This window comes from Haematobia irritans, chromosome 3 (assembly GCF_050003625.1).
Source record: "Haematobia irritans isolate KBUSLIRL chromosome 3, ASM5000362v1, whole genome shotgun sequence".
In the NCBI taxonomy this organism is placed as follows: Eukaryota; Metazoa; Arthropoda; class Insecta; order Diptera; family Muscidae; genus Haematobia; species Haematobia irritans.
The window spans coordinates 169,529,778-169,546,779 of NC_134399.1; the positions used below are offsets into that span (position 1 = coordinate 169,529,778).

At 35.8% G+C, this 17,002-nt stretch overlaps 1 protein-coding gene across 2 annotated transcripts in view; it reads right to left on the reverse strand.

Moving 5' to 3' along the window:
- Window positions 1–6,639: 6,639 nt before the first annotated feature.
- The window catches only part of LOC142230075 (inactive dipeptidyl peptidase 10), a 616,597-nt gene continuing 606,234 nt past the window's right edge, over window positions 6,640–17,002 (reverse strand). For both annotated transcript variants that reach the window (XM_075300703.1, XM_075300702.1), the window contains 5 exons: window positions 14,862–15,995; window positions 14,590–14,784; window positions 14,348–14,508; window positions 14,033–14,238; window positions 6,640–6,850 (listed from right to left, as the gene is read on the reverse strand). In XM_075300703.1, coding sequence (XP_075156818.1) covers window positions 6,710–6,850; window positions 14,033–14,238; window positions 14,348–14,508; window positions 14,590–14,784; window positions 14,862–15,995 — 1,837 coding nt within the window. In that variant the 3' untranslated portion in view covers window positions 6,640–6,709. The remainder of the gene's footprint in view (window positions 6,851–14,032; window positions 14,239–14,347; window positions 14,509–14,589; window positions 14,785–14,861; window positions 15,996–17,002) is intronic.

A 17,002-nucleotide genomic window follows, 5' to 3' on the forward strand; every position in this document is an offset into this window, starting at 1 on the left:
GTTTAAATGTATTTTCTTTGAGTATTTTGTTTACATTTATAAAATACTCTAATTTTTTTTAGTGAAAAATAAAAACATAAAAAAACGATATGAAGTTACAAATAATTACACACAAACAAAAAAATATTATTTGTCTTCAATCACGAAATTAATTGATTCGATTAATTTTTAATTGAAATGTCTTCAATCACAGAAATTACAAAATACATAAAATCAATTAAAAAATTAATTGAAAGTCAATTAAAAAGTTAATTGATATTATTAACTTTTGTTTCAATTAAAAAAATGTTGAATCAATTAAATTTTAATTGAATATTTTTAAAACTTAATTAAGACTTTAATTCGAAAAAAATCGCGAAATTTTTTTCTGTGTAGGATAGTATATTTCAGAGGAAAGTGAAAAATATATTGTGGTCAAAAAGTAAAAATCATACACCCTTCATGCAAAAAATCATACACCCTTCGAGTATTAAAAGCAAATGTTTTATTTAAAGTGAAGTTTACCGTGTCATTGCGATTATCATGTCAAAAATTCTGGAAGTCGAGGTTTTGTAATCATCCAATTTGACAAATCGAGATAGACAGAGATTGTAGTCGAACCATTTTTGACGGTGGCGGCTCAATGCCAAAGCCGATACAATTTGGCTTAACAGGTTGGCTGATATTTCAGAGGAAAGTGAAAAATATATTGTGGTCAAAAAGTAAAAATCATACACCCTTCATGCAAAAAATCATACACCCTTCGAGTATTAAAAGCAAATGTTTTATTTAAAGTGATGTTTACCGTGTCATTGCGATTATCATGTCAAAAATTCTGGAAGTCGGGGTTTTGTAATCATCCAATTTGACAAATCGAGATAGACAGAGATTGTAGTCGAACCATTTTTGACGGTGGCGGCTCGATGCCAAAGCCGATACAATTTGGCATAACAGGTTGGCTGATAAGTCCCCGGTCTGACACATAGATGGCGTCGCTAGTATTAAATGCATATTATTTTTATATCGTACCAACCTTCAAATGATTCGTGTCAAAATTTGATGTCTGTAAGTCAATTAAGTTTGTGAGATAGAGCGTCTTTTGTGAAGCAACTTTTGTTATTGTGAAAAAACTGGAAAAAAGGAATTTCGTGTTTTGATAAAATACTGTTTTCTGAAGGGAAAACATACGGTGGAAGCAAAAACTTGATTTCCCCAGCGAAATCAACAATAATTGATTGGTATGCAAAATTCAAGCGTGGTGAAATGAGCACGGATGACGATGAACGCAGTGGACGCCCGAAAGAGGTGGTTACCGAAGAAAACATCAAAAAATCCACAAAATGATTTTGAATGACCGTAAAATGAAGTTGATCGAGATAGCAGAGGCCTTAAAGATATCAAAGGAACGTGTTGATCATATCATTCATCAATATTTGGATATGCGGAAGCTCTGTGCAAAATGGGTGCCGCGCGAGCTCACATTTGACCAAAAACAACAATGTGTTGATGATTCTGAGCGGTGTTTGCAGCTGTTAACTCGTAATACACCCGAGTTTTTCCGTCGATATGTGACAATGGATGATACATGGCTCCATCACTACACGCCTGAGTCCAATCGACAGTCGGCTGAGTGGACAGCGACCGGTGAACCGTCTCCGAAGTGTGGAAGGACTCAAAAGTCCGCTGGCAAAGTAATGGCCTCTGTTTTTTGGGATGCGCATGGAATAATTTTTTCGATTATGTTGAGAAGGGAAAAACCATCAACCGTGACTATTATATGGCGTTGTTGGAGCGTTTGAAGGTCGAAATCGCGGCAAAACGGCCCCATATGAAGAAGAAAAAAGTGTTGTTCCACCAAGACAACGCACCGTGCCACAAGTCATTGAGAACGATGAAAAAAATTCATGAATTTGGCTTCGAATTGCTTCCCCACCCACCGTATTCTCCAGATCTGGCCCCCAGCGACTTTTTCTTGTTCTCAGACCTCAAAAGGATGCTCGCAGGGAAAACATTTGGCTGCAATGAAGAGGTGATCGCCGAAACTGAGGCCCATTTTGAGGCAAAACCGAAGGAGTACTACCAAAATGGTATCAAAAAATTGGAAGGTCGTTATAATCGTTGTATCGCTCTTGAAAAGAACTATGTTGAATAATAAAAACTAATTTTGAAAAAAATGTGTTTTTCTTTGTTAGATCATTTGATATGAGCTATCCAGAAAATCTCATCAGTGGAATTCGCTTCGGTGGTTACAGATTGCATTTTGATAAAGATTCGAGCAGACGATCCATTTTATAAAAATATAGTCGGTGGGGGGGCTTTATTTTTTGATTGGAAATATCAGGACCCGATCAATTTTTGCCATCGGTGTGGGCGGAATGACGGCTGTGCCGGAGCAATTATCATCGGTCAATTCTTCATTAAACATATGACATAAATCGTGCGTTTTTTTTTTAAAATCAAATTTAAATTTTATTCATATCTCTTATGAATACTTTTTGCTAATTGTTTTTATAAAATCCTTGTATTGAATTTGTTGGTAAAAACCGGTAAATATCTTTCGATAATTAAAATAAATTAAAAAAATGCGTTTTTTTATTTCTTATTTCGTCTGTTTTGTTAAAATAATACTCTCGCCATAGGAATTTCAAGCTTGAAGAATTGTTGGTAAAATTTACAAATTAAAAAAAAAATCCTAAACTATTTTGTTAAGGAAATTCCAATTAAGTAACATTTGTTGGTTCATTCATGCATAACTTTTTTCTCCTTTTTCGCTTAATTGAAGTAAAGAAAAACTTGGTAAATTGAAGAGAACCTTCTCAAATTGGAGATATCTTTTTTAGTGTGTTTTTTTTTGTTTGTTTTTAAGTCAGTTGACGTAGTAGACGGTGCCATTGGCTGGAAAAAATTGTTCGGCGGCTCTACTCGGGGGATTTATTCTTTACTGATTACTAAACTTTTGAAGTTGGCCAAAATATATTAAGAGACTTTTGAAAGAGGGTAAAATTGAGACATTCGTTACATCGCTTGTCATAATGTTGGTTTATTTGCTCCCACAAACAAAAAAAAAACAGAAATAGAAATGAATCGCTCTGTCGAAAGGATTTTTTCTATGGGCAAGGCGATAACCAAAGATTATAAAAGAGGAAGATGGGAGATTGGCTAAAGGGTGATACGGTCAAAATTTGGTCAATATAAACTTGACGTATTTCTTTCAATTTTGCATTTAAAAAACCTGAACACCCCTCATTTTGAAGGTGTGTGTGTATAGAATGTTGCTCTTATTTTGATTTTGGAATTCACTCTTCAGTTGTCAAAATGCCATCCAAGCAAGAAGAGCAGCGTATCAAAATTTTCCTCGCGCATCGCGAAAATCCGAGCTACACGCATGCAAAGCTGGCAAAATCGCTAAAAGTTGCCAAATCAACCGTTACAAATGTAATTAAAGTGTTTGGGGAACGTTTGTCGACAGCCGGGAAGTCTGGATCGGGGGGAAATCGAAAACCGGAAGCCGCTGAGACGACAAAGAGAGTTGCCGGTAGTTTCAAGCGAAATCCTAACCTCTCTCTCCGAGATGCCGCAAATAAGCTGGGTGTATCGTCTACAACCGTGCATCGAGCCAAAAAGCGAGCCAGACTACCGACTTACAAAAAGGTAGCGACTCCAAATCGCGATGATAAACAAAATACGACGGCCAAAGCGCGATCCCGAAGGCTGTACACGACTATGCTGACTAAGTTTGACTGCGTGGTAATGGACGACGAAACCTACATCAAAGCCGACTACAAGCAGCTTCCGGGACAGGAGTTTTATACGGCAAAAGGAAGGGGAAAGGTAGCAGATATTTTCAAGCACATAAAACTGTCAAAGTTCGCAAAGAAATATCTGGTTTGGCAAGCCATCTGTACCTGTGGCTTGAAAAGCAGCATTTTCATAGCTTCCGGGACTATCAACCAAGAAATTTACGTGAAAGAGTGTTTGAATAAACGTCTGCTGCCTTTCCTGAAGAAACACAGTTGTTCCATACTGTTTTGGCCGGATTTGGCATCTTGCCATTACGGTAAAAAGGCCATGGAGTGGTACGCAGCCAACAACGTGCAGGTGGTTCCCAAGTACAAGAACCCTCCCAACAGAGCTCCGCCCAATTGAGAAATACTGGGCTATTGTCAAGCGGAACCTAAAGAAGACCAAAAAAACTGCTAAGGACGAGCAGCAGTTCAAGGCAAACTGGCTTTCTGCGGCGAAGAAGGTGGACAAGGTGGCTGTACAAAATCTGATGGCAGGTGTCAAGCGTGAGGCCCGGCAATTCGGATTTGGAAAAGCGAAAGCCTAACTGAATATTTTTCCTGAATTTTATACACGCAGAGAAGGAATATGATCACCTCAAACATGTTTCAAGAGCAAAATGTTATTTTTGGATGGTGACCATGTAACATGTTTATGGCAAAAATGTTCTTTTCTCGCCAAAAATAATATGCTTGCCGAAATCAGACACATAATCTCCGAGAAAATAACATGGTTGCGATAAACATGTTACATGGTCACCATTCAAAAATAACATTTTGCTCTTGAAACATGGTTGAGGTGATCATATTCCTTCTCTGGGTGTACTAATTGAACTTGAAAAAGAAATTTAATTTGATTTTTTTTAAATAAACGATTTCACCGATTTACACGCGTACATTTTTGTTAGCTCCGCTTTTGGACAAGTCTTAGAAAGTACGGAACTAGACAATTTTAATTGAAAATTTAAATTTTGGACAATTAAACTTCGCAAAAAAAGAATAGAAAATCAATAAAAAAAAGTAAAAAAATAATAAAAAAATGATTTGAATCTGTGACGTTTGACTTTTTCACTTCCATGGAAGTTCTTTTGAGAAGGTTTTGCAAATTACGATAACTTTTAATTTTTGTTTTGATTTTCAGGAAGTAGTTACAATGTCATGCCGTGGTGTCATATTAGGTTCATGTCACAAACATGTGAATAGACGTTTTAATGCATGGTCTTCAATGGTGTTTGTGTGCTAAGTGTGCTACGGCGTTCTGTTATGGTGCCAACAGACTCAGGTTCAAACCCCGGTGGAAGCGAATAAGTTTTTAAATTTGTAAAAATTAGATAACAAGAAAATAAAATTGTAACAAAAAATACTGATAACAATAAAAAGTGAAATTGGAAAAAAAAGTTTTTGGTTTTTAGTTTTTTTTTTACATTTCTTCATCCAAATGAACTTCCAAGGCACAACTTCTAAAGCAATGCAAAGGATCCAAAAATGGAGTACTTCCGTCCTATGACAGGCACATGTAAAATTCATTGCAGATGATCCAAGTTTGCACTTCCGGATCACAAATTGGGGATCCAAACTGCTTTTTTGGAAGTTTTTTTTGCAGGGTTCCTTTTAAAGAAAATATTTTTTAAGGAAAATGTCGTTTGTTCAACATTTCGTTCCAAAGGAGAGTATTTTTTTCTTTGGGTCTATTCTGCCAGATAAGCCACAATTTCGATACCCAGCAAAAAAATTTGGAAGTTCTTCTAAAGGCGCGACTTTAAAAGCACTTCGAAAAATGTCCTACCAAAGGTGTTCTTCATTTTAACTACACAGGAAGTTTTTTTAATTCAATTTTTTATAACTCTCGTTTTTCATATTTTGAATGGGTAAGAACTAAGAATTACTAAGAATTAATAATACAGTAAAATTTTTTTAAAATTTTTTCGAAAAAAAAATTTTAAATCCATTCTAGAAAAATTGCGAATTTTTGGAAATATATGAGGTCAAATGTTTCAGACAAGGATGCATCAAAAATAATAAATAAAATTAAAAAAATATTTTTTTTGACAAAATATTACAAAATTTTTTATTTTACATCCAAAAACACTGAATTCGGGTCTCATCATAAGAAGTACTTCAAATTCAGTGCAACAGCTGTTAAAATGGTGGATATCCGTCCTATGTCAAACCCATGTTAAAATCATCGCTTCTGCGGCAATTTTGCACCACTTCCGGATCCAAAAAGAACATTTTCACTGCTTTTATGCTGGGTACATGCGAATGGTGTATGATTTTGTTCCTTATAAAATCATGTTTTTAAATTATAAAAATCCTGAGGCAACAATGACAAAAATGCTATAAAGAAAGGATAAAACAAAATTAAAAAAAAAAAAATAAAAAATTCTGTTCATAGATTAAGAGAAAGAATCTTCGTACTTTACAGAAGGCTAAAAACGGTCATTATTACAAAAAGACCGCAAATATAATACAATTTTGAAATTAGAAGATTATTTAAATTTACAAAAGGTGTTCTTAAAATATTTAAAAATTAAAAAAAATATTTTTTATATACACACTTTTCTTTTAATTTATTAAAAAATAAATAATAATAATAAAAAAAAAAACAATAATCATAAAATCATAAATCTATAATTACACATACAAATATGAAGTTTTTAAAAATATTTTCATTTGCTTGTGTATGTGTGTATTAAATGTTAAATTTACTCAGTCATACATAAAAAATTAATTCATCACTTGGTTGTTTGTTTAATTTTAGTTTAAACAATTTTTTTATGTTCAATTATTTAGTTTTTGTTTTTCTGCCTGTTTTTAACAAATTTATGTTTTTTTTGTTATTAATTTTGTTTCTTGTTGTTTAAATATAAAAAATCAATTAAAATGTTCTAATTAATCACTAAAATTGTAATTATTACAAAAAATTAAATCATTTCTAACATTAACAATTATTGTTTGAACACAAACAGTCCAGTTGGATCCCATTCACTATCCTCATTGGGACCGAAACTTTCTTCGAAATACCATTCCATGGTTTGGTAGACATGAGATAAAGATTTTAACATTAAATGATCCTCATCAGGATAGACCTGTAAAACAAAGAGAGATAGAAAGAAGAATGAAATAGTAAATACTGGTATTGTTATAGGCCTTAGTATTTGTGTTGATCGTGGAATATTGAATGAGGTAGCAAGGATCAGTTCTACACACCTCACTGAGGCAGTATTATTTATTTAATAATTTAATTCCAACTTCAATTGACGACAAATATTTTTACACTGACAACGTCAGATGTCCTTCTCTCCTATGAATGATTATTTCTAGTGATAAGCAAACTCTTCTATACAGCCTTATCTAAACGGCTTGCATCACTAAGTATGAAGCAACATAGAGAAGCTTTGAAATAATCAGAAATTGTAATTAAAAGTGATAATTCACCCACTGTTTAGTGTTCGTCCGAAACTAGGATCGAACCCATGACCCTTTGCATACAAGGATGGTTAAGCCTCCTTATTTCGGTTACTTTGCTTCGACCTCGTTCATTTGGGTTCGTTGATTGGGATTCTCTGTTGTTCAATCGGACAAGTTGTTCGGATGTGAACTAAATACTGAGCCACTCATGTACACGAAAGCTATATTCCCAAGAAACGAGTGGAAAGCAGGCTATTTTGTAGAGAATACAACTAAGGATGCAAGAACGTGCTTAGGTTAGGTTAGGTTATGTGGCAGCCCGATGTATCAGGCTCACTTAGACTATTCAGTCCATTGTGATACCACAGTGGTGAACTTCTCTCTTATCACTGAGTGCTGCCCGATTCCATGTTAAGCTCAGTGACAAGGGACCTCCTTTTTATAGCCTAGTCCGAACGGCGTTCCACATTCCAGTGAAACCACTTAAAGAAGTTTTGAAACGCTCAGAAATGTCACCAGTATTACTGAGGTGGGATAATCAACCGCTGAAAAACTTTTTGGTGTTCGGTCGTAGCAGGAATCGAACCCACGACCTTGTGTATGCAAGGCGGGCATGCTAACCATTGCACCACGGTGGCTTCCGTGCTTAAGTAAGCGGGGAAGAAGCTAGATTTTAAAGGTACTAGTTAGAAAACAAACTAAATGTCAAAAACTGGTGCGGACACATGCGGATGCAAGTTAGATGACGAAGCAAATAATGAGGAAGCAGGCTAGGTGCGAAAACACATTAGTCCGGAAGAAAATTAGATTTCAAAAGGGGGCGCAGAAGCAACAAGTATGGACGCAAAATATATGCCGGAACAACTAAATCGGGAGCAAGCTAGATGCAAAAGCACATTAAAGCAAACTAATGCGGAAGCCGTCTAGATGGAAAGGAAAACTATTATGAATGCAAGCACGTGCGGGTGCACAATCTCGGAAGCAAGGTAGGCCCTGAAGCTGTAGCAAGCCAGATTTTGAAGGCACTAGTTGGGTGGCAAACTTGTGCGGAACATTGCGGATGCAAGTTAGATATCGAAACAAATAGTGCGGAAGCAGATTAATTGTACAAGTGCATGCGAATCTATTTTCTTTAGACTCTTAGCTAGTGGAAACAGCCGATGGGAATTATTCCCATGGTGAAGCAAGTTCTGCCATACTAAACTAGATTTTGATGGCACCAGTTGCGAGGCAAATTAGTTAACAAAACCTAGTGCGGAACCATGCGGATGCAAGTTATATGCCGAAGTAAATAGTGTGGAAGCAGATAAATTGCACATGAACGGGGTAGATTTCCTTAGACTCATAGTGTGAAGTGGCACCGGAGAAGGCACTCTTCATTTTCGTAGCATTTAAGTCAATTAGAAATACTTTAAGAGTTGGGAACAAAACTAGAGTTTGAAGGAGGCAAACTAGATGCAAAAAACCTTTGCGGAAGGAGTTAAATGCCAAAACAAAACCATGCGGATGCAAGTTGGATGCCGAAGCAAATATTGTGGATGGAGGCAAATTGCATGTGGTGTGGAGTTTTCTCAGCGGCAAGCCTCTCCTATAGTTAAAAAGATTGAATTTAAATCCATCCAATTTAAGCCAATTAGAATTACTTTAAGAGTTGGGAACAAAACTAGAGTTTGAAGGAGCCAAACTAGATTCAACAAACCTGTGCGAAAGGAGTTAGATGCCAAAACAAAACCATGCGAATGCAAGTTAGATGCCGAAGCAAAGTGTGGATGGAGGCAAATTGCATGTGGTGTGGAGTTTTCTCAGCTACAAGTCTCTCCTATATTTAAAAAGATTGAATTTATATCCACCCATAATGAGAATTATTTCCTAAGTGTATACATATCGGGACATTGGGAGACGTTATCCCACAGTAATTAACTTTTAGGTGACCAAACTTTATATAGTACATGCGCTGAAGCAAGTGTCGAAGTAGGCTAGACTAAAGCAAAATAGTACCGGAAGAATACATACTCGCACAAGGAAACATGCGCCGAAAACCCTACCGCTAGAAATGGCACTTGTGGATCCACAAATTAGATCCACTTGCGAAAGCAAGTTAGGTGCACTTGCGGAAGCAAGCTAAATTGTGAATCAAATTAGTGCGGAAGCAAGCTAGGTGCCGAGGGAAGTAGTGCGGAAGATTAAGTTCCTTATGCTCTTGGCTTGTACGGACATTGGTCATGTTCATACCTTTGGCTGAGGGCATGTGTAGAGCCAACAAATTGCATGTGAACGGGATCATAGATCACGAAAACACAAATCTTACTTCGAACCATTATTTATGTTCACATAAGGAACCCACCAAAAACTTGCTGAATTTTCAGCAGCTTTGTAAAGGCAGAAAAGTCAAGCAGCACTTACCCTTGCAAGGAATTCATCGATGAATTTAACTACACGGATGAAAAAGGCTGTTTTTCATATGTTTGGCTATAAACATTATATGTTTGGAACACAAATTTTTAAACACAATATTTTTGAGTGCAAGCATATAATGTTCATAAACTAGCATAACATGTTTGGGACATATATGTTAATATGTTAGAACATATTATGTTTGGGACATAAAATGTTTGTAAATATAAAATGTTTGGATGCAAACATATATTAATTTAGAAATAGCCTATAAACATATATGTGTTTAGTAGCTTGGAGCGCTATTTAACAGGGAGCGATATTGAATTAAGTTGGTGGTTGTTGCTTGTTATTACAAAATTAACATTTTATTTTTCCTTGGGCAATTGATCAGCTACTTCTTTGATCCTTACAAACTGTGTGGTCCGCTGTTCGAATCCCCGTCCGTCAAAAGGTAAAATTAAAATAAAAAAAATCATACAATTGAATAATTTCTTCTATAATGTTTGTATTACAGAAAAAGGTGATAAGAACTAAAAAATCTCGTGGAAGTGAGAAAGATGTGGGGGAATATACAATTGGGCAGAAACAAAATTGAAAAAAAAAATGGAGCATTCAGGTCGAAAACCTATGTTGTTAGCACCTATATTACCTGTTTATTTTCATAATTCATTATGATTGTAAATATATAAATAAATAAATAAAATTTTGAGCACAATATTGTTTGGGAGAATTTTTTTAAGCATATAATATTTTTGGGTGAAAAATGCTTCCAAACATATTATATGTTCACATAATAACATATTGTTTTTTGGAAGACAACATTATTGAATTTGGATGCAAAAATACAAAATGTTTGAAACTTAGACTACCCAAACATATATTGTTTAGACTAATATGCTTTCAAACATATTATATATTGGAAGAGATCAAACATATAAATGTTTGGGCAATACCCAAAAATATATATGCTTGAAGCAAAATATGTTTGGGAGTATATGTTACAGAAGCGATTTTTTGTGAGCGTGTATAATGAAATGTCCCACTTAAATGCGCTTCTTCTATGTATGAAATTCAACGCTTTCAGAAGCACAAAATGTGAATGTGGAGAGCATGAAATCGTAACTAGCCACATAGTTCGTAAGAAGTCGCGATAAAATACGTTCTCTCTTCTTTACAGGAGTGCAACCTTGTAAGCTAGAGACGAAGCACCCTCGTACCCTAGTGCAACTCAGCTGCGCTAATTTCAGTACACCATTATTTACATATTTTAAGTACGTTGTTCGTCTTAAGTGTGTAGAATGAAGCGTTGTATTCTGCACTGAAAATGTTGTGAGGAAAAGTAGTGCCTACAGTATGGATACTATAATTTTACCAAACTTTATATAGTACATGCGCTGAAGCAAGTGTCGAAGTAGGCTAGACTAAAGCAAAATAGTACCGGAAGAATACATACTCGTACAAGGAAACATGCGCCGAAAACCCTACTGTTAGAAATGACACTTGTGGAAGCAAATTAGATCCACTTGCGAAAGCAAGTTAGGTTCTTTTGCGGAAGCAAGCTAAATTGTGAATCAAATTAGTGCGGAAGCAAGTTAGGTGCCGAGGGAAGTAGTGCGGAAGATTAAGTTCCTTATGCTCTTGGCTTGTACACTGTTAGAAAAATATGTTTTTCATATGTTCCGATATAAACAAAATGTGTTTCGGGCACGATTTTAAACCACAATATATTTAAGTGCGAACATGCAATGTTCCTAAACTAACACTAAATGTTTGGGACATCTATGTTAATATGTTAGAATATATTATGTTTGGGGCATCAATGTTTCATAAAAATCATATGTGTGAATACAAACATATATAAATTTACATATTTCGACTAAACATACATATGTTGTGATATTTTATTCAAAGCGACAGAGAGAGTTAGAGAGAAATAGAGATGGAAACCGGGAGAGTTGACGAAAGATATCAATATAACAGAGCAAAAGAGTCAAAAGAGAACAATTTCTGTGAAACCGCTTGTATGTTGTTTCGGAAAACTGTTTTATGATAAGGCCAAAAAATTGATATGTTTAAGTCTAAATATTATTTAATTTAAATAAAGAGAATATACATTCTGAACCAAGAGAATAGACATTTGAAAAACAAACAGCTTATGTTTTCGCCTTGAGAGCAGCATTTTATGTATGTGTGGACATGTGTTTTGTTTATCATTTTGGCATTATGGGCACAATTTTTTTCTTGCTTCGTTAAAAGAAATCAGGGGTCTTCATAAAAATAACGAAAGGGCACTATACTCTTTTTAGAGTTGGGACAGTAAAATGAAATAAGGAGGAAATAGTGAAAAATTACACAGTAAAATGTAAAAAAACAAACTTTAGTTCCTCTTTATTAAAAAGTAGTCCACGAGGAGTTGACGGACACCATCAAATATAAAAGCGGGCATTAAGTTCGAGTTTTACAGCTAAAACAATTTAAAAAGTTTATTTTCTTTAAAATGAATTATTAAAGAAAAATAAAAGGCATTTTAGAGCGATGGTGTTAAATGCTAGTAAAAAACTGTTCACTCCTAAATAAATTTATGTTTATATTATAAAATTATGTATGTATGTTTATACTCGACTCCACGTTCTTCTTTTGTTAGTTTTTGAATTCCTTCCAAATTTTAAAGTTTTGTACAAAAACAGTTTTTTATTACAAGATTGTTATTTTGCAATAGAAAATAATATTTTATCCAAAAATCAGTCAATTTCGTTTATATCAAGCACTGTTACTGACTATAAATCTTTAATAACACACATTTGGAAGTTTCATTTAAAAAAAATTAATATAGTATAAATATAAATGTGTACATTAAAAAAAAAAAAAAAAAAAAGTTCGGTCGGAGCGGGGATTGAACCCACGACCCTTTGCATGCAAGGCAGACATGCTAACCACTGCTCCACGTGGCAAACAAATGTATGTTTCTGTTAAATAATGTTATGTTTGCATGGGCTCGTGGGCGCTGCAAACTATGCTATATAAATGTAACTTAAAACGATAATTATCTACTGGTGACTATAACAGCTACGTAGCCCAGTGGATAGTGTGTTGGCTTACAAACTGTATGGTCCTCGGTTCGATTCTCCGTGCAGGCGAAAGGTAAAATTTAAAAAATTTATAAAAGTGAATAATTTCTTCAACATTATTTGTATTACAGAGAAAGGTTCCAATAACTAAAAAATTTCGTGGAAGTGAAAATTACGAGTATGTTAGGGAATGAGCACAATCGTGTTTGGGACAAATTCTTCCAAGCATATAATATTTTTGGCTCAAAATGCTTCCAAACATATAATATGTTCACATAAAACAAACATATTAATGTTTCGGCAGTATGCAATAATATATGTGATTCCTGCAAAATATGTTTGGAACATATGTTAAAGAAGCGATTTTTTTTGAGGGTGTACGGACATTGGTCATGTTCATACCTTTGGCTGAGGGCATGTGTAGAGCCAACAAATTGCATGTGAACGGGATCATAGTTCACGAAAACACAATTCTTACTTCGAACCATTATTTATGTTCACATAAGGAACCCAGCAAAAAAATTGCTGAATTTTCAGCACCTTTGTAAAGGTAGAAAAGTCAAGCAGCACTTACCCTTGCGAGGAATTCATCGATGAATTGATAATGAAATGTCCCACTTAAATGCGCTTCTTCTATGTATGAAATTCAACGCTTTCAGAAGCACAAAATATGAATGTGGAGAGCATGAAATCGTAACTAGCCACATAGTTCGCAAGAAGTCGCGATAAAATACACAAACAACTCTTCTTCACAGGAGTGCAACCTTGTAAGCGAGAGACGAAGCACCCTCTTACCCTAGTACAACTCAGCTGCGCTAATTTCAGTACACCATTATTTACATATTTTAAGTACGTTGTTCGTCTTATATGTGTAGAATGAAGCGTTGTATTCTGCACTGAAAATGTTGTGAGGAAAAGTAGTGCACCGTGGTGCAATGGTTAGCATGCCCGCCTTGCATACACAAGGTCTTGGGTTCGATTCCTGCTTCGCCACCAAAAAGTTTTTCAGCGGTGGATTATCCCACCTCAGTAATGCTGGTGACATTTCTGAGGGTATCAAAGCTTCTCTAAGTGGTTTCACTGCAATGTGGAACGCCGTTGGGACTCGGCTATAAAAAGGAGGTCCCTTGTCATTGAGCTTAACATGGAATCGGGCAGCACTCAGTGATAAGAGAGAAGTTCACCAATGTGGTATCACAATGGACTGAATAGTCTAAGTGAGCCTGATACATCGGGCTGCCACTTAACCTACCTACCTACCTATGGATACTATAATTTTACTGCTTCCAAATTTACAATTATTTTTTGCTGGGAGGCGATACTATAAATCCAATTTTTACTACGAAACTGACACGCCAACCCATATTAATATGTGTTACATGTTAAATAACTCACCTGATGTCTAAATTTGACTTCTTGATCTACTAAAGCTTTAACCAACATAAGCGTGTGGTCTTGATGCACTAGAGTATCTGCAGTACCATGTATCAACATTAGATTTCTGCCTTTGATATTTCCAGCTTTCATTGTTAAATCAGCCTCCTGCAGAGCACGCAAATAGTCACCCTTCAATGGTATATAACGTTCCGTAAAGAATGAATCTATGAATGAATGGAGAGAAAACAAAAGCAAACATTTCAATATAATCTCATGATCCTCCGGCCTTTGGCCATGGCCAAAAGAACGCCATCAGATACTGATGCAACTTACAATGATAAGCAAAGGATGATATGGGATTCACGGCCACGCCGCATTGCAACACCTGTTGTGAGTCATCGATAAGGGTCATGGCTGTGGCATAGCCACCATAACCCCAGCCATAAGCACAGATACGTGAGGGATCAATGAATTTTAATGTATCACGTAAATATCTGTAGACAAGCAAAGAATTTGAGTATAAATGGAATACCTTGGTAAGGATATGGAATCCAAATGGTATGGTGTATACTTACGTCAATACAGCTAATTGATCTTCCACTTCCACAGTGCCAAGTTTACCATGAACTTGGGTACGTAAAAGTTCACCTTGAAAACCACTGCCACGTCCATCAATTTGGGCCACCAAAAAGGAACGTTGACTGCTTAGATACCAATTCCAAGTAACTTGGAAACGTTCACTAACCAATTGAGAACCAGGAGAAGCATCACTGCAATGGGATCAATATGGGATTGTGATATAGTAGAATCTCTCTCTCTCTATTGATGACAACTAGCCACAACTTACATTTGTAATATCAATGGGAAAGCCACCTCTTCATCCTCTTTCATACCAGGCGGCAAATATAATTTCACCTGGGCATGGAAACCATGACGTATCTCCACATTGAAGGTACGTATTTGGGGCAAAGCATATTGCAACAAACGATTCCTTAAACTATCGCCTGCATTCAAGACCAGAGTCTTTAAATTACTCCGAGTCTCTACCAAATAAACACTGGGCGATTCGGGGCCCAAACATTCTTGGACATAATATGAGAAGTCCTTGCTAAAGTATACCTTATTGTAGAGACAATTCTTCGGTATAACATAAACCAAATCAGCTTCATCCTCATCCACATCTTCGGGCTCCATGGCCGGGCGGCCATTCCTTAGTTTAAAGGTCGAGGGTGTATTGTCACAGGTGAGACATGTGGGTTGTGATGAGGTAATGTAGGTGCGATTCGTTTTGGTTACATTCAACTTAAGGCTGATCTTGTAGAGGTGCCTCTCACCAGGCCGCTTCTCAGGAGCAGCCATAAAGTAGACAATTTCCTTATCCTCATCCCAACCGACAATTTCGGTCACCTCAAATCTTCCCATTGTTAGGGGTACAGTTCGTCGATCCAACGATGAGGTAAAGACCACATGACGAAAATGACCATGCTCACCATCACGAACCGGAAGACGTTTTAGCAAATAACCACCATTGGTAATTTCATAGGTTGTTTGGCCATTTGTTATATTCTGGAAGTTTTCGTTGTTTCCCATTGTCATATTGCTATTCGAGCTTTTGACAAGACTGTATTTTTTCGAAAAGATGGGCCTCTCATTGGGCAGCACCCAGCCATCATTAATGGTTACTTCGGTATTGGCTATTGTACAATAGAAATCGGGAGCCCTACACAAAACTGTACTAGCTTTAGTTTGACCACGATTTGTAACCACCACCGAGAGATCAATGGGTGTGGCCCAGGTAAGACCACCAATGTAGCTGCCATTACTTAGCTCCGCTGGAAGTTTAATTTGTGTGGGAAAAATGTATTTGAGGACGGAAAGATTAACGATATTAACAGTAATATTAGGATTAATCGAGCCAGCTTTGGGATAGCGTTGTGTTAGAACAGCAGGATATTTGAGATCATCACCCATCCAGGTATATCTAGGGAAAAAAATGAAAACAGGAAAAATAAGGAAAATTAAGTTTGTATTAACCAGGACGCTAAATTGGAAAGTTGGAGTTTAATATAACAAGTAAGTAAAGTAGAAAGTCGGGCGGGGCCGACTATATCATACCCTAAACCACCATTACAGAATTAGTAATCATAAGCATTTGTGGGGTAACATATAGGTCTGGGAGATAAACCGCAGTTGCATATTTAAGAAAATTAAGGGGTACATGTCTATGGGTGCTTTGTGTCAATCTGACTATAGCTCATAATCAATGTTGGAAAATGTTCGGCTTACCCTACAAGGACAAAAAAAGTTCCCTACTTTCCTATACATTCCCAAACAATTTTCCCTACTATATTTTTCGTTAAATGTAAAAAATTTTACAAAACAAAAATGGTTCTAAGTACTTTATTATCTTTTTTATAGAAATATTTTGAAAAAAATTTCTATAGAAATACAATTTTGACAAAATGTTCTATAGAAATAAAATGTTGACAAAATTTTCTACAGGAATATAATTTACCACACATTGTTAAAGATCAAGCCTTGCCGGCTTCTAATTTCCTCCTCTAGAGCCACCAAAATGTAAAAAATATTACAAATTGTGTTGAGTGAAAATGTCCTACATTGTGGCCCTACGTCCCTACAAGACGCTAAATATTAGAAAACCCCTACATATAGGGAATTTCCTCTACTTCTAGCAACACTGGCTGTGTTGATATTGCGCCTACGGAGCTAGTATGCCACTAATATTGATCCCATTATTAAAAAAAGAGAAAATCGTTAAATTAGTGTAGGTAATAAATACAAATTTGTAAAAATCGAGCAATATTCTTATGTAAGAGCTACAAGTTTGGGAAATTTGGGAAAATCGAGGGATACATATATATGGAAGCTATATCTAAATCGGAACCAATTTGCATAATATTTTGCGGGTTATACCAATTACCACAATTATGAAAACAAGGTGCGACTTGCTTGTACTAAACTCGAATA